The sequence below is a fragment of the Miniopterus schreibersii genome (genome assembly GCF_964146895.1).
Source record: "Miniopterus schreibersii genome assembly, chromosome: 17".
In the NCBI taxonomy this organism is placed as follows: Eukaryota; Metazoa; Chordata; class Mammalia; order Chiroptera; family Miniopteridae; genus Miniopterus; species Miniopterus schreibersii.
In genome coordinates, this window is record NC_138117.1 from 41,980,028 (window position 1) to 41,998,860 (window position 18,833).

Below are 18,833 nucleotides of genomic sequence, written 5' to 3' on the forward strand. Positions count from 1 at the left end.
AGCTTTTTCTTAACACTCAATTGATATCTGACACGTTTCGTTGTACGCGCTCCAGAAAACCTGTCGGAGTTGGTGCCCACTCACGTGTCCGCTGCCCACTGTATACGCTGCCAGAGCATCTCTGCCTCCCCAGACGGTGCTGATCTCAAGCACTGTATCTCACTGTCACTTACACCTTCTGTCAGATGGCAGGTCTTGATATTAATGTGAAAATAGTCATGCTTTGAGTCATTTTGATGCTGTGACATTTGTGCACATCACATCTGACTCCCACTCAAAAGCTTATCAGAGGGGAAGGATGGGAGAAAGGACAGCAGTCAGGGATGGGCCGAGGCTCCGGGAGGTGATGGTGAGCATGGTGAAGGCATGTTACCCCGAGGACACCGGCAATTTGGGGACAGGTAGTGTCTGAGCAGTCTCCATGCCAGCAGCAGGGACGGAGTGTACGAAGCAAACGGAATACGACAGCTTCAGAGCTGTGGTGAAGCAGGGAGGCTCTAAGGGAGCAACGGAAGATTCTGGCACTGGGGGAAAGGCGTCAGACTCAAGTAAGCCTGGGGGGTCAAACGACGTCCTTCATTAGCTATATTAACTGTCACAAAGTGTCTGCTGTAAGCCTCAGTTTCCCCGTTCCAGACAGAGATATGGATAGATTACTGGCTGTTGGCAAGATGTAAAGAGAGCATTTCACGTGAGGCATCAAGCACAGAGCCTGGCTGGGTGTGTTTGGAAATGTCAGAGAGCTGGTTCGTAACCGCTCTCAGCATGCCGAAACACCGACGTGTCTCAGTGCCTGTTCCCATTGTCTCCATAATGAATTCCAGGGTTCAGTTATATTTTCATTTTTAAGCTAACTTCTAGTGAAATGAAAGTTGGTGTTTTAGCTGTACAACTTGGAGAGGTCAGCAGTGGTGTAAATGCATTTCTTCAGCATACTCCCATCCAGGGCTTTAACAGTGTCAAAAAAAAAAAAAAGACAGTATAGATTAAAACCAGCTTCAGGGGCATACAGAGCAGACGCCGTGAGTGGTCCGGGCTGCACACTGGTTTGGACTAATTAGCTATAATGGGATTTGGGAGTCAAATGGGGGAAATTTTAATATCGTCTGCATATTAGAAGCAATAAAAATTTACTGAGACATAAAATTGAACAGCACTAATCGGACAAAGCAAGTTGTTAAACAACTGCAAGAAAACAGACTCAAGGCTACACCAGCGAGACAGACAGAAACATTCGTCACCATAAACATCATCTGTGATGCAGAATTGACATTGTTAGTGCTGTGATCCAGAGGCAGTCATACGATTAAGAACTTGAACTCACATAGACATCTCAGAATACGGCCACTTCACGGCCTACTTGGAAATCAGAAATTTTAAACTGTGAATGCACCACTTGAATGACCTTAAAAATCACAGGGAAAACTCACACTGATTGATGAGAACAGATGCGCCAGAGGAGGCAGCGCTGGGAGATTGTGGTTATTCCATCCTGACGGGCACTCCTGGCAGGTCTGGACAACACAACCCAGGCGCGTGGCTCCTGCTCCCCCCCCCAGGGCTCCACCTCAGCCAGGGAGTCACCCGGACCTGGCGGCTATCTCATGACTTCACCTCACTCACGTCACGACAGGAGCGCAGCCCCCTCTCCATGCCCCACTTCCTCTGTCTTACTTCCGTGCCACTTTGTCTTCCCCACTGACGGTTTCAGTAACAGATCCTTCACATCTTGTGTCAGGCTGATTCTGAACTATTTCATATATTGAGGCTAAAAAGGATACTACAGAGAGCCCTGGTGGGGTTTATCCCAAGAATGCAAGGTTGGTTTCACGCTCTAAAACCAATCAGCATAAGTCACAGTATTAACAAACTAAAAAAGAAAGGCACGTGGTCATCTCAAAAGACACATCAGAAGCATTTGAGAAAATCTAACATCCATTCCTGATTTTCAAAAAAACTCAGCAAAGTAGGAATAGAAGTTTGAGAAAGGTGAAATTATCTTTTAAGTTACAGAACTGCTTTTAAAGTCAGGTGAAGCCTTTTCTACAGCAGCTAATAACTCTTTATGTACCTAGTCCTGAATTTTCTTTCTTGCTTCCCTTTCTTGGCTTAACACTGTCTTTGGGGCTGTCATTTGTAAAGCAATGGTTTTCTTTGTCATAGGACATCTTATGCCAACTCAAGATGGACATCAGATAATTCTTTGTATCCAAACTTCCTGGGAAAGCAAGGAAGAAAAGCCATGTGTTCAAGTTTGGGTTGACAAAGCCAGCAATTTTGGGCTGGGGGCACTTCACAGTGGCATCAGGAACCTTTACCATGTGGCCTCATCTTCTCTCACCTCACCTGTTATTGCCATAGTTCAATGGAATTGCACCAAATATGTCAAAGAAGCTCACACCTCCTGGCTTTTGCTGAGGCTTGTCCCCCAGCTTTGAGTGCCTTTCTCCATTTCTGCTAATGAGCTCCCCGACCCCCAGCCTGCCTCCTTCAGAGCCTTCTGCGACTCTTCCGGTCTGACAGTGAACTCCTAGGTACTCTGAGAGCATGGGAGGGGAAAGAGTGCAGTCTGCCCGTGTGCAGCGTGGCATCGGGTGGGGTGACAGGCAAGCCAACTGCCAATGACTCCATCGAATGATGGCGAGATAACACGGGAAGGTGCCGGCCGGAGAGGGTGCCTGGCCCCCTTCTGCTCTTGGGCTCTGTGTACCTGCTTCACTCAAAGAACTCCCCTGACAGCCAAGGATTAGCTCCACTTCAGATGACATGAAGTAACCTGTCCATTGTGACCACACTCAAAAAGCTGAGCTTCTTCCCAGAGCTGTTCCACCCTCTTCAAGAGTAGAAATATTTCTGGGTTGAGGAATGGGGCAGAACTCTTTTGTTTAGTGTGGTCAATAGTTAAACTGCTTTAGGTTTTTTAGGGACTAATGAGATCACCTAAATGTGTATGACAGCACATTTTGTGGGCCGACTCCTGGACCCCATATTTTCATGGATTGAAATTTCCATTTCCTTACACAAAGCAAACATATTTGCTTTCTGTCAGTCATTCTGAATAGCTGATTTAACTCAATTTTCCTGCTTGGCAAGAATACAATGAAAGTACCCATTTTCTTCCACTGTATCTTCCCCACTGTCTCCAGGTAGCTTACACCATGAACTCTAAACGCTGCGTCAGAGCTGGTTCCAGTAGTAGAGCCTGGCCCAGCACAGAGAAGGTGCCTGGGACCCATGGACCCGGCAGGTGACCCACCAGGCACTCTCAGTGACAGCATTGGCACCTGAGAACCCTGGACTGTGTGGCCATTCATCTTAACCTGTGGAAATGCCTGGATGGAGTAGGTCTGCCAGCTTATACATTTCCTAGACAGGTGTTTCTAGACTTTCCCTAAGGGAAACATTTTAATGCCAAATTTGATTGATCTGGATATTTATTATAAGATTGCATCACAAATGTTCATGAAAATGTCTTCCCTCAAATGGAGGTAGAGAGTGCTTCTCATGAGCATCCTCCACAAGGGACATTAGAAAAGCCCAGACTGCTTTTGGATGCTTACTGTCCAGCCCCACCGAGTTACAAGTGCAAAACAAATTGAAAAACACTGCATACCTTAAGGCAGTGGTCCCCACACCAGCAGCAGCATCACCACCTGGCAACTAATTAGAAATGTACATTCCCAGCCCCCCAGACCTCCTGAATTAGAAACCCTCAGGATGGGGGAGCACCCCGGCTTACCAAGCACCAGGGGAATGCACGCTGAGGTTTACATGAAGGCGCTGTATGACTCATAGCTGAGGGGACAGAGCACAGCAATCCTTCGCAAACACTTCATTTTCTTTCTCGGTCATTCATGTAGCACTTACTGAGAGCCTCTTATGGACCAGCCCCTGCACCAGGTGCTGGAAATGTAAAGATCAATAAGGGTCATCCTTAGCTTTAACTCACAACCCACTAGGGAAAGTGACAAATGGGTGACGGTTCTATACGTGGCAGATAGTATTGACATTCCAAATAGTGCCCTGACTTCGGTACAGCAAACTGTCCCTGACAGAGTCATCTGGTATCTGCTGACGGCCTCACCCAGACAGCAAGCAGTCCCCATCCTGCTCCTTCCCTCCCTCTTCCACCAGCAATCCTCCCACCCTGAAATCATGTTACTGCTTGTCTCTCCTGCCGGAGGCCGGCTCCGGGACTCTGCCTGCTCCCTGTTACACCCCACCATCCAGAACTGGGCATGAAATACTCACTCACTAGGTATTTGTTGAGTGGACTGAGTGAGCAAAATGTTACAGGGGTTGAATGGACAATGAATATCATGGAAGGCAAAAGTCCTAAAAGTGTCACAGAAACTTAAGGAATATTCTTTTGACCTCACCCTGTACATCTGCTCTAGAATTCCCCATACAGTAGACTCCACTTCTTACTGCTCAATTTCTTATTAAGTTTTGAAATTGTTGAGCAGATTAAAGGATTCTGGTGAAGCTTTTGTGCTTAAACTTTGCAGAAAGAACTTCCCCATCTCTGTAACTATTACTGGGACAGATTAGAAATAATTTGGAACTGAATTGGATTTGCCATTTTGTAAGCTTTTCTTATCTACCAGGGCTAATAGCAAACACTTTGCTCCTTATAATAGCTCAAAAGGAAGTCCTATTATCTGCATTTTACAGATTGAAAACTGAGGGTCAGATAGGTGAGAAAGCTACACTCGCTCCTCTATAAATACGGCTTGAATCAATACAGAATGTTTTGTATCCCATAATAAGTTTGGAAACAGAAATAGCACCAGCTTTGGATTCAGACATAACTGGGTTTGAATTTTAACTTCTACTTAGTAACTGCTTGACCTTGGGCGTGTTATTTAATCTTTCTGAGCTGCTCAGTAATTTCCACTTCAATAATGGGAAGTCGCAGTCATGAGAGAAGTAATCTGGAAATACTGTTTAAAGCACTAAAATCTCACTGGTGTCCACCCCAAGCCTCTCCAGCCTAGGCACGCTCCACTGCTCACCATCCTACGCGTAAACCATCAATGAACAAAAACTAATGCATTTTCTCCTCCCAGCTGATGGGAGCCTTAATTCTGCTGCCCTGGACCCCAACACGCTCATGGGAACATTTTTTATTTGTAACCCAGCTTAATAAAGTATGCCATTTGTTGCATAACAGTTTTTTTAACGTGACTCCATTTGCTCTTAAGTTTTCTCAGCAGAGTATTCCAGTTGGTCCATTTATAAATGCAACTGTTAAATGCAAACGCATACAAGAACTGGGTGAACACCCCATGGTGCTGAGTGTAAAGGCTAAAGCAACATAAAGTATTTAACATGGCACGAGGTGTCACCTGAGTGCTGCTCAAGTCAGACGGGCTCTGACTGAGACACACCGCACAGTCCTACTTTCCCTCATGATGACAAGACTTTCTTCGGATTCAGGAGAATTCCGTGGACAGGGAATATTTCACCGAGCTGTGGGGAATCTCTGGATCTGGGCAGGTCTCCTGCAGGCTGAGCAGGGACCAGCCCATGGCCATGAGGAAATTACCAGGAACTCCAGGATATAAGCAGAGAATGACAGCAGAGGTGGGCGTGGAGGGCAGGGTGGGACGCAGGAAGGAGAGCCTGGCTCTGCTCGTGCCACCTGCGAAGGCCTGGCAGATGAGGCAGCATGAGAGCTTGGCTGAGGACTGGGGAACATGCTGGGAATCACAGGCACTGAGGAAGGGCTTCGATCGCAGGGAACACCAGCACAGATGAGGAGCAGTGGGACATGGCACGCCTGTGGCCAGGGGAGGCAGCCTGGTGTGGCTGTCCTCAGGGGAAGCGTCATCCTGCACCTTTAAGAACAGTGGAACTGTAGTGTAGGGATTGTGGGTTGAGGAAGTTCCCTTCTATTTCTAATTTGCTGAGTGCTTTTATTGGAAACAGATACAGCACATCGTCAGATGCTTTTCCTACATCCATTGTTGAGAAGCTGGTATGGTTTTCCTTCCTAGTTTGCTGATCCTGAGAATTACATTTGTTGTGTTTCTAATGTTAAAACCAGCCTTGCAGCCCTCAAATAAACCCCACTTGGTCAATATTCTACATATTGTTGAACAGGACATGCTAAAATGTTTGCGCCTATGTTCAGGAGTCCTTGTGGTGCTGCTGTTTGCACAATCCTCTGGCTCTGGTATCAGGGCCATGCTGACCTCACAGAATGCTTAGGAGCATTCACTCTTCTTCAAGTTTCCTGAAAGTAGAGTTTACATAAAATTCATATTATTCCTCCCTTAAATGCTTCATAAAATGCATGGTGAAACCATCCAGCCTGGAATTTTCTCTGTGGGAAGGTTTTAACAAAAAATTCTATTTCCTTAATGGATATAAGGCTATTCAGATTGCCTATTTCTTTCTGTGAGTGGGCCCAACAACCCTGTGAAGGAAGCATCATTATTCCACTTTACAGACGGGGAAACTGAGGGTCAGAGAGGCCGTACAGCAGACCCGGGCTTAGAGGAAGATTATTTCTAACCTGCATCCACTTCACATAATCCCTGTTCAATCCTAGGGGACCCTCCACACAGTGTGCAGAAACACCACTCAGGACCTTGGATAGACACCCCGGTGCCAGCTGGGCAAGGAAAGAAGTCTTCCCAGAAACCTGAATAAACACGCACTCCCTTCTCCCACTTCTTCAGGGTCTTCCTAGAAGCTGCTTTCACTGAATCTCTTGTTTCCATGACTACGTCATTCCTGGGTGATAGTTTTACAGGTTGAGCACGTTTCCAATTAAATCTCATCATTCCTGCTTTGGGGAGAGGAGCTAGGTAAGGAGTTAGGCAGTGCCAGGAGGCCCGCGAAAGGTGCCCCACAGCAGCCCCCAAGCCCTGGCTCACAGGAATCCCACTGAACCGCAGTAGACATGTCCTGGCATCAGGGGGATGCTGCGTCAATTCCGTTTTGAGCTCCCCACCACCTTCACCAACAACAGACCACAAACAAAATTGCTCCCACACACCCCTCCCTGCTGCCTTTGGGGGCACAGGGTCTGTCACCTGGAACACCCTGCTCAGAGTCTGGGCATGGGATCCCACCCTACTCAGGGCCTGAGTCCAGTATGAGATTAGAAGGAACATGGATTCGACCCCGGATCTGGCACCACTAACTCCCTGAACCTGGGCAAGTCATAGAAGGCCCTTAAATCCCAGTGTCCCACTTCCTGACAAAGGTATTTGCAAACGTTGAGAAAACCTATGAACAGAAAGCGCTGAGCACAGCCTCAGCCTGCAGAGGACATTCCATTAACGTCAGTTCCTTTCCTTCCAGGTATCTGGATAAGAAACTAACCAAGCAGGTCCCAGCCGCGAGGAAAGCGGCAGGAGGTTCAGCCTGACCGATGGACGGGCACAACAGGACACTGGGACAGACAGAACCCATAAACTGCCAGGGCTGGTGGGGTCAAATTGAAGGCCCTGAAAGTAGGATCAAGAGATCAAGAGACTTTGGCACTCTGTTCAGAAGTAAAATCCAGGAGAGAGGTGGAGGGAAGGCGGTGTCACCCTGCAAAGGGTGGGGACTGGAGGGACTTAGCAGTGTCACATCCCAGTCGGGAGCCTGGGTGCCCTCGCCTACTCAGAAAGTCGTCATGAGAAGTTGAACAATTAATGCACAAGTACCCGACACCCAGGATGTACTCAGTAAATGGTAACTGCACTTAAATAATTATATTTAAATGCATTTGCAAGCATTCACCTACATCAATACACATTTATAATCATTAAAAAACATTCAGCCTTGCAACTCCCAACTGAAGAAAAAACTGATGCCACAGCCACCACTACCCAACCAAGCAGGAAGGATGAAACCCTGATTTTGAAATCTGACCGTAAAGTACAGGAGTTTATCCCAGGGGAGAAGGCTGCCAGGGGAGGAGCTGAAGTGCAAAGGCAAACATGGGGATGCTGAGAGGCCTGAACACCAACGAGAAACACAATAACAGGCTGTTGGTTATCATGAGGCTGCAGGTAATGTGACACCCAGGGCGCCATGAGGACGTCACTTCTCCAGCTTCTCCTCCATCACCCCCTGCCACAGATCTCCTGCCACCAGCTTTGAATGCCACATAGTGCCATGCCTGAGTCATATTATTCAGCCTCCACCTTCGCCCCTCTGGTGGGAAGCATCACCCACGTCCCTGTGCCCTTGGCTAACACAAGGCTTTGCACAGTGACGAAGTAGAGTGGAATACTCCCAGGACGGAGAGCACCAGTTACACCAGCCACCTCTTCACTGCAGGGCCCTAAAGGGAGAAGACTCACCCTGAAGCCCAGCTCCTTATAACTCCAGTGAGACTCTATCCAACAACATCTACTTATTCCTGCCTGCAGACAGCCCCTTATCATTTTCATCAGAGCAGCCCCAATTCCTCCAAATCCGTCCTTCCACTGACTCAGGACCAGCCTGGCCCAGCTCTCCTGGTTGGTCTCATCAGTCACTGCCTTTTTCAAGGTTTCCGTCAAGGTTGTGAGCAGTACCCCAGAGTCTGAGCCTGAACGGTCGCATGCTACACTGAAAGCCGTTTGGGTGACTTTGCTGCCTGCCCCGAGTGCTAACTGCTACGAACTCCAGTCCTCTCACCCTGCACAGTGCCCCTGGGCAGGCTCAGACAGGCAGAGCCTTCCCCAGTGCCGGTGACCCGAGACCCAGAGCTCTAGTTCAGACACAGGGAGTCTGTGGAGACAACCACCTATGCTCACCTGGAAGTCCCCAAGCACCTCAACTTTGCACTGATACCCACCCGCTCCCTGTACATTCATCTGGCTTCCTGGGTGTTTATAAACCAATGAGGGGAAGGAGTTGCTGAAGGAGTAAGAAAAGTTTATGGGATAAACATCTGAACTGGGAATAATGAAGCAATAAACACGCCTTTTAAAGAAGAAAGAGGCAGGGAGCAGCCTACTCAGCCAGCACTCCCTGATCCAACCCACACATTCCCAAGACTTCGTGGAAACAAGAGTCAGCAACACCAAGACCCGGTGCAGGCAGGCCTCAGAGGAGCTGCCTCCCCAACGTGGCACAGATGGGACACACTGAGAGGCTGCTTCCCCAGCACAGCTCTGCTGCTGCACACACGCCTCCTTCCCTTCCTGAGAAACACCCAAAACTCTGCCTCCAAAAAGGCTGGGCGGGAGCACCAGCCCTGTGGCCAGTGGCACGCGTGTGGGGCCGACTCACCTTCGCGTGGCTCGGGTCCCCGGGCTTGCTGCCCTCAGGGGGGTTCGCTGCTTTGCTCTCCACTCGCGGCCTCACGACCTGTCGAAAGGGGCTGCACAGGGGAAAGCCACTCACACTGATTCCATCTGAAAGGGAAGAATAGAGGCTGTAAGTAAGAGGACAGCTGGATTTTTAATGTAGGAGATTTTGTTCAGAAATAAGTAGTAAGTTGAAAGAACACTCCAGTCTCTCTTCACTATTCCACCCCGTGTTCATTGCCAGAGTGCTCCGTGAATGTGAAGTCATACCCACTGTAGAGAAAAGCTGAGTGGAGAGATGCGGCCTGGCACTAAATTTCCCAGAGGTGCCTGCAAATTCCAGAAGAGATGACCAAGGGCTGGGGATGTGAGCAGGGCCTCTGACATCTTCACAGGACCAGATGAGGAAAACACTGGCACTGATTGTCCCCCAAGGAGATGGGGTGCTAAGTCCCGGAAGCTTTGGGTGGGGCCCCCAAAGGACAACACCCTAAGTGAAGGGTAGACTGGAAGTAAAGCAGCCTCCCAGGGACCACAGCCCAACTCTGCATCATGTCAGTCCTGCTACTGGATTTAAGTAATTCTGCCAAAACTATATCCTTTGTCACCTCTACTCTGCCTGGTGTCTCTGTCTCAGGTCAGCCCTTGTCAATTCTGAGCCCATGCTCCCTGCATGCAGCCTGTATCCAGGAAGACAGGTTGCATGTTAGGGCCATGGGTTGGGGGTCCTACCACCGGGGGCCTGATTCCCAGCTTCCCCACCATCCGGCTGAATGGCCCCAGCGAAGTTCCTTGCCCTCTTTGCACTTTAAGTTCCTCAACCCTAAAGTGGGAACAACTGCAGCACACAGGCTATAGGATTGTCTGGAAGAGTAAATGAGTCCCTGCATATAAAGCACGCATCCCAGTGCCTGGCACCTGGCAAGCATTCAGCAAAAATCGCCATTATTACTACAGCAACTTATGCATGTCTTAGATTCCTCACTGACTATAAACTCCAGGAAGACGGAATTCTTGTCACTTTCACTACTGGATCCCCCACAGTAGCTGGCACAGGCTCTAGCAGATCTTAAACCCTCAGTAAAGAGTAAGTAAATCAAGGGGTCGCCCCAGTTCAGTTGGCTGAGCATCACCCCATATTCCAAAAGGTGGCTGGTTCAACTCCCAGTCAGGGTACATACCCAGGTTGAGGGTTCAATCCCTGGTCAGGGCACATGCGGGAGGCAAGTGATCAATGTTTCTCTCCCCTCCCCCCTTAAATCAATAAAACATCCTTGGGTAGGGATAAAAAATTTAATTAATAAATCGTGGGGTTGAGTTTGATACTTATTTCAGATGCCGTGATCAACAATAATTACCAGCATCCCAAAGTCACATTCAGCAACCAACTCCTGGTTAAATGGGATTTCACCATGCATCTCTGTGTAAAACCCATTTGCAAAGTCTCAACCCCAAGCTGTTAGGTTTGAAAGGGTTTTCTTTCTCCCTTTTCTCACTCTCCCGGCACATGGACACAGCACACAAAACCACTCCCTGCCCTGGGTGCCTGCCATGAAGGAGCTAGCATTATAAACAGACATCTGCAAAACACAAACACCACACTTTCCAGCGGCCACCCTAGAAACGATCCCATTTAGGAAGGCCAGTGAACAGCACTCGGCACTCAACCTCCAGGTCATCCTCCGCCAGTTGAGGCCAGGTGCCTGGAGGGATTTCAATGCCACCTCCCCTCGGCCTGGGACATAGCGATGTCGCTCTTCCCAGGGGAACGCTCCATCGTTAGCACACTGCACAAACACCACTGGCCGCTGAAGGATGCAGACTCCTTTTGCCTTGGAAATGCCAATCCTGTTTCACACTGATAGCAACGCTAAGGCTTCATTCCTGCGAGAGCTCCAAAGCACTGCACTGTCGTGGACGGCGTGGTGAGTGGCCGCCACTGTCTGCCCAGCACTCCTCTTCCCCTTACACAGCAGCTCCTTCTCCAGCCCCAGTGGTCCTGGTGGGTGAGGGGTGGCCCTAATCCTGCATGGTCAGGGATGGAAACGTCTCACCAATAGTGACTGGTCCAGAGGACAGAGGCACAAGAGGGGTCACACAGAGTCTTTCTAAGAGATTCATCTATGAATCAGGAGGGTTCTTCCTTGAATCACATGCTATGAAGATATAGGTATGGGCCTTCCCTGCAGCCATCCTTCCCACCACACTGAGAGACTCTAAGCAAGTCACACAACCCCACAGATCTCGGTTTTCTTGCCTCTAAAATGGGAGCCAACTCCAGGGAATCAATGAAAAATAGAAATCCACAATGCAAAAAAGGCTAAAGAGTACATATGAAATATGCCTCCTTTTTGGACACAAACCTCAAAGCCTCAAAGGGACCACAAAAACCTGAAATCTTTAAGCTCATAAAAACAACAAAAGAGCTGCATTGTGGCTTCTTTATAGGCTAAAGAATTCTGCTGTCGAATCTGATTGGAGGTGGAAAGGACAGGTAATGTATAAACGGGGAAGGCCCAGCCTTTGGAAGGGTGGAAGATGCGCCCTTGGCCCAACAAGGCAGGGTCAGAGAGCAGGAGGGGCAGCTGCGGAAGCTGGTGAGGGGGCAGGAATCAGCACAGGGAGTAAAGAAACAAGTCACCATGATGCCGGAGAAGGCAAAGCTCTCCCACTGGGCAGAGTGGCGGGGAGAGGACTCCGTTCAATCACTGGGCCGGTGTTTCTGCCAACACAGGCTGTCACAAACAGAGCCAAGAGCAGACTGGGATGGCAATAAATAAGAAGGCAAGACCAAAAAGTTACAAACAGAGGAAGGCAGCCTAGCAGGAGGACCGGAGTCGGGAGGGCTTAGGAGGACAGGGTAACTAAGAATAATAGGGGTCTGGGAGATCACTGGGAATTAAACTGAGCTTTTAGGGAGAATTTCATAGTTACTGTTTATAGTGCTCAATTTTCTATTAAGAGCATCTCTGTGGGCAACTCAGAAACACAATTTTTTTGTGCTAAAATGATGCCTCTCTTGAATTCAGCTATATCACAACCGCGGTGACGACTGGGAGAAATGACAGCTGAAAGCGGGGTTTGTGCGGGAGAAAGAAAAAGCAGTCACAATAAAAACAGCCCTGCAGGAGGGGTTGGCAGCTGAGTGTTTACTATGTGCTCGGCACAGCCCAGGGCATGTAGTGCATGCCATCTAACTGGTCCTCACTCCCTGCAAGGCAGGCATTACTTCACCAATTATGTGGGTGAGGAAGCCGAGATTCCAAGGAGATAAATAGAACTGCCCAGTTCAGCAGAAGCAGAGCCAGACCAAGAACTTGGGAGTGTGGGGTTTGTGACTACCCAGCAAAACTGGGACAAAGGACACATTTCAGTCCTAACAGGAGCTTCTGCAAAGCCTTGCCAGCCAGGCTGTTCTGCAGCGCACCAGGCATCACACTCAACCTAGCATGAGGACCCTCCATGGCTTAGCATCCATCTCCCATGATGGGCCTACTCAAGGACTAGGAGTTTCTCCAGACGAGAACAAAGATTCTCTGTATCAACAGTTCCCAAACTTGGCTGCACTTAAGAATCAGCTGGAACACTTAAAAACCTGATGTCGGGTCACATCCCACGCTCATTAAATCACAGTGTCTAGAGTGGGGAGGCAGGCAGGGTTTGCAAAGATCCCCAGGCGATCCTAGGTGCAGAGGAGTTTGAGATCCACTGGTCTATACACAAAGGCAGGAAGCACAGTGGGCACAGCAAATCAGAAAAACACACAAAATTCAGTAAACTTTGTCATCATTGGGGTTAGGTCTTTGCCTGGTGTCCACCTCAAGTACATATCGAGTTAAAGTATGAAGTGAAGTAGCCTTAAGTAGATGTACGATGCAACTGCATGTGCACCTGCCCATAGATGAAAACAGCGAGCACAGAGAGACTGCTGTGGGAGGTGGACGGGGGGATTTATGAGAGCATGTGAAATCACATCTGAAATTGTGTTATTAGAGAGCATGCTAAGTTTATTGTACTTGACAGATGAATGTATTTAGTCAAAGTTACTTTGATTTCAATGTTGGAATAATGTCTCTTTTTCAATGTGTTTGTAATTTGTGCTATTAATGGAGGTATTCTTGGACTGCAGGGGTTATTGTCCATGTGTGATTTTATTTTATAGAATCATCAAATGTGATACAGCAATTTTTACAAGAGATATTTAGATAATTCTAATATGTGTATATGACAACCTATTAAAGTGTTTTGCATTGGAAAAAAAACAAAACTGCGAGTAATTCAGTATTTCCGGAATATAAACTAAATGAGGGAGGAGGCAGGGCCAGCCCCCCATGAGCCACAACACAGAGACTTCGCCCAAGGGAAATGCCACTATACCATAGCAGAGGGACATAGCAGATTCTGCTTTGAAAAGAGGCCTGATGGGAAAAAGGGGCAAACAAGCAGTTGGATATCAAGTATAAGACAACTAAAATGGTAAACCACTGAAAGTGGTCAGGGCTGCAGTCAGAGCAGTGATGGTGGACAGAGACAGAAGGGCTGGAAATACGTATCGAACAAAATTGACAGGATTGGGTGCAATCAACAGCATGAGCTAACAATAAACTGACTTGTAGTGATCCACAGAAGTCGTCCCTTTCTCTCTGAAAAAAACAAAGCCACTTAAATACCTTCTACTGAGCGCCTACCTAATTTGCTTCCGAGTGAATCCCCACCGGCTAGATTGGGAGGCAGTGATGGGAGCAGGGAGCTTGGCGGTGCAGACGACTTCCGCTCCAGCTGTCTGTAACACCATCACCTGTTGCTGATGCATGGCAAACACCTGGGTTTTCATTCTCTGCTGGTGGTTCAGGAAGTTATTTCCCCACCTGATTTAAATCAGAGGCCTGCGTCAACCCTCCCACCTGCAGGCTAACAGTGGCCCAGGGATAGGCGTACCCTCAGTTACTAGACATATATCTGGGCAAGAACTCAGCTTGGGGTGTTGTGCTTTCCGGCCCACTCAGACACATGCTCCCAAGGGCTCCAGGGAAGCAGGAGCTCGACCTTCCCCTGGGCTGTTTGTGAGTCAGAAGGCCGGTGGGTGAGACAGGCTAAATGTAAGAGCAGCAGGCTGACCTGGACATCATTAACCTTTTCCTTCTGAACAAGACCAGATAACCCGCTGAACACAAAACAAAAGCAGTGCATCATCTGACAAATGGCCAACACAATCCAAAAACGGCATGGGTCTGGACTAAAACACAGGCTGTGGACCTCTGATTTCAGCTCGAAGCATTGCTCCCTCCCTAAGACAAGAAGGCTGGAAAAACTGGCCATGAACTTCTCCTGAACTGAGGACTGAAATCACAGGAAAACTAACCTGAAGTCAGCTGACAGGCACCTGCAGGGAGAGTAGGACCGGGCATTTGCCTTTGAGGGCCCACTGCCAGACACCAGGAAAGCCAGTAGGAAGGGTCAGCTAGAAATGTCCATGAACGGCTAAAGGCTTGAGTTGGCTGCAAGGTTGCAAGCTGCTGGGGTGCTGTCTGCACCATGCACGCTTTTCCACCACGAGCTCACCATGCGGGGAGATGAAGGGTGCCTGCCGGTGTTGGGGGAAGGGGGTTCGCAACCTTAGTGTGCATAGGGGGTGCAGAAAGGCTGTCGCACGAGGAGGGCACTGCAGGGGACACCACGATGGGGTACAGGGACCCACAGCCACGATACAAACCTCCCCCAAACTGGGAGCCTTCTGAACACAGTCGGGTACCCAGACTGGGAACACAGAGAGGAGGGCTTGCCAGGGTGGGGCGGGGGAGATGGTCACTGAAGCCATCTGAGTAGATGACAGAGCCTTGAGAGAGAGCACACTGAGAAAGAATAGGAAGATCTTAGACGGAGCCCGAACGGTAGAGAGGGAAGGAACCAGCCAGCAACTGACACTGACAAAGAGCCCCGTGAGGTACAAAGAAAAGCAAGATGCGGGGGGAGGAGCGGACCTCCAGGCGTGAGGCGGGAGCTAGAATCAGAAGTCACACGGTGAGAAAAGAACAGACGAGCAGACCCATCACAGTGGCGGACTTGGTGCCAGTGGAGGGATGCAGGGAGCTGAGGGCACATGGCCCAGGCAGGCCAGAGGAAATGCCACTAGAGGGACGGCAGTCTGACCCCTCGGGGGCCCAGGGGAGGTCACTGCTAGAACTTAGGAGGTGCCTGACAACAGGCCTGGACGGACTTGGTGAGCATCCGGTAAAAGTGTTGTCTCTCTCCACCCCCCAGCCTCTCTGCCCTCAGGAAAAACCTGTTTCACAATGTCCCGGACTGCCTTGGGTGTCTAGGAACTAAAAAGAAGATCACACAGCATGGCCTTGAGCTTCCTACCGCCTGTGAAATTCAGTTAAGTCACTCTTTCTGAGACTGGGATTCCCAGCCGGGCCAGTGTTGAGCGGCGGCCTGTGATCCAGGAGGTCGGGGCTCGATTCTCGGTCAGGGCACATGTTCGGGTTGTGGGCTCGATCCCCAGTGGGGGGCGTGCAGGAGGCAGCCAATCAATGAGTCTCTCATCATTGATGTTTCTCTCTCTCTCCCTCTCCCTTCCTCTCTCTGAAATCAATAAAGAAATATTTTTAAAAATAAAAAAAAGACTGATATTTCCAAAAGTTAGTGTTTCTTTTCCAGGAGAGCAGCAGACAGGACAGAGACAATCTCAGAGAACAGTGACAGGAAAGGGACAAGTTATGAAGGGAATGTGGTATAGCCTACAGTGGCAGCTCCCAAAAAAATCAATTCCTGGCCCCAGTGAGAAGCTGAAGCATCCGTTATTATTAAAGTCTGAAGAAGCAAATTACAGTAAACCGCCAAAGGTGAGTGCGGTTTGTTTTTCACATAAGGCTCCAGCTCTGGACAAAGAGCTGGAGTGATTCCAACTTTCCACAGGCAGTTTGTCTTCAGCTTAATAAACAAGAGACAGTGCAGGTGAGGAGAAATGCATTTTCCACGGGGACAGAATAAATTATAACAGGAATTCGCGACCGTGCTGGGCCAGCTACTGAACTCTGTGCTGCGAGCACAGAAGTCCTCCAGCAGCGACCTGCAGCCCACCTGCCTCCCTCCTGCCCAAGATCTTGTGACCCTCGGCCCCCATGGCCCCTGTGGCCCCCACACCTCCTGCTTGAACTATTGCACCTGTCACCTACCACACCCAGGCAAGCCCTGCAACCTGCCCTCTCACCTTCCTCAACGCTCTCACGGTCTCACCAGCACCTTCCAATAGAAGCCAGATGACACCTATGGAGGGTCAAGCCTCCCACAGTCTGTCCGAAACTGTCATTCCTCCCCAGAGCCTCTCTCTCTCCTGACTCCTGCCGCCTCCCTCTCCACCCGCTGAGGTGGAGCACACCCTTTGGTCAGGCTCCAGTCAAGGGCCCAGCACCCAGAAACCTGTACCTGATCATCAGCCCAGACAGCACTCCCGTCCCCACACTCAGGGTCAGGGCCACTCAGCTTGATGTCACAGGTATTGCAGGTCCAGTTCCAGACCACAGGATCCCAATAAAGGGAGTTGTGATCTGTGTGCTAGTGGAAGGTCTTCCCTGCAATTTGTTAAGAATCACAAGAGTTGTGAAGCACAATAAAATGACCTGATTTTGCCTCAGATTGGAAACAGAAGTAACGTGAAATGGTATGGGAGAGACTAGCAGCATTCAAAAGTGCCAGGGAACACACAGGCCACGAGAGAACACCCAGGGAGGGCCGTAAGGCCTTCAAGGAAGAAGTGACTAAAGCGGGGTCAGCAAGAGAAGGAAGGAGGGGCCACCCAGGTGGAGAGGACAGTCTAAAAATGCACAAAGGCGTGCACGTCAGAATGGCAGGAAGGAGGCGCAAGGGTCCGGAAGCAAGAACAAGGCTGAAACATGGAAGGAGGCGGGGACCACAGTTAGAGCGCCCCATGCACCAGCGAGAAGCACACCTGCTTTTGAAGAGAAACAGAAAGCGTCCTAGAAGAGGGACTCAAGGCAGTGACAGGGAGAGGGGTCTCCAGGCTCTCGTGATGGTTCAGTTAAAGATGTTCAGAAAGAAAGAACAGACGAACGTAGCGGGGGAACTGGTAGAACATGCGCAGAGAGAAGAAAGGAACAGTCCAGAATGACCCCCGGTCTCCCTCCTGCACTTCTGAGTGAACGGCTGTGGCCAGAAAAATAAGTAAGTGGCTAGCCCACTCTTCTCTGGGAGAAGTTCCAGCACACGGCTGGGGCCAGCAAATCCGAGATTCAATGCACTGGAGAGGGGCGAGCAACAGTGTGACTTCACGGGCACCACTCCTCCCCGAAGGCAGCCAGCTGGGGGCCAGGGACCTCCCCCTGGTTCCTCCTGAGGAAAAGTGATGGCCTGTGAGTGAGCACCCACTTCCTCAGTGTGTGGATGGTGCTAAAGAACCCACTTCTCTCCTGCCCCATTCACGACACTAAGGTCCCAAAAATGTCTTTTTTTAATTCAGGCTACGAGTCAGGATTGTAGGTAGCATTAGTCCTTGAACCTGTCTTTACAAAATGGGAATCATTTGATAAAATGGTCTACTTTATAGAGTTTTTGGGAAGATTAAACAGAAATAATGCTAATAAGTGGCTGGTCCAGACCTGACAATGCTCAGTCACTATTAATCGTCTCCATCTGTCTACAACCCACACGGGGTCTAGGGTCCTGGTGTGGTGACAGCTGTATTTAGTGCTAGAAGTTTACAAAGTGGCATCTGATTTCAGCAACCATGGTTAATGTGAGTCCACACCTGGAAAACAGGTTGGGCCACAAGTGGTCCACAGTGGAAGGCTTCTGAAACTGTCAGACAGAGAGCCATCAATGAGTCATCTCCCAGTTCCAAGGTGCCACGAATGAGCCACTGAGTGACCAGCTCTCTCCAAATAGGGGCTGACCCCGCAGGCCTCCCAATTCCTCAGACTGGACTACATGACAACGCATCGTCCACGGGCCAGACTCTGCAAGGGTCCTGTGAGCCTCAGGGCCACTGTTTTCCTCTCTACAACTTGCCCTGACTGTGGATAGTTAAGATTCTGAGTCCTGAATTCTATGACTTGCTATGTAAGCAAGCAGCCAGCATGTCTATGAATCACAACCAATGAAGAGGACTTCTAATTAACAACAGCCATGTTCTTTTGCATATACATACTGTCTGACCAGAAATGAGCCCAGCCTTTTATTCACAAACCACTTGGTAATCATCATTGCAGCTCTTTGTGATTTGGTTTTGTTTTAAAAGAGAGGAGAAGGGATACCCAGACCACGAATCCCACAGTGCAATTTTACTTCCAGCTTAGAAGGGCAAAGACCATGCTCCAGGGCTCTGTGAGAAAAGGCAGAAATACAACATCAGAAAATACCTCTGAATAGCACAACGCAAATAGCCACGAAAACAAACCAAAAAGAGTGAAGGTTCCACCTTGTGGCCCTCCATTCTGTTTCTCGGGAATGACATGCCACAGGTGGTCAGCAGCAGGAGTCAAGGTCACCTCCCTTCACTTCTTACACCCTCTCACATCTGATAATTGCCTGGAATTCTATTTCCAAGACCTGCCCCCTGAGACATCAGGTCCTCCC

The 18,833-nt window shown here is 49.3% G+C and overlaps 1 protein-coding gene across 5 annotated transcripts in view; it reads right to left on the reverse strand.

Moving 5' to 3' along the window:
- TRAPPC9 (trafficking protein particle complex subunit 9) overlaps window positions 1-18,833 on the reverse strand; it is a 300,485-nt gene that overhangs the window by 194,258 nt on the left and 87,394 nt on the right. For all 5 annotated transcript variants that reach the window (XM_081117295.1, XM_081117296.1, XM_081117294.1 and 2 more), the window contains one exon: window positions 9,223-9,347. In XM_081117295.1, the coding sequence (XP_080973421.1) occupies window positions 9,223-9,347 (125 nt within the window). The remainder of the gene's footprint in view (window positions 1-9,222; window positions 9,348-18,833) is intronic.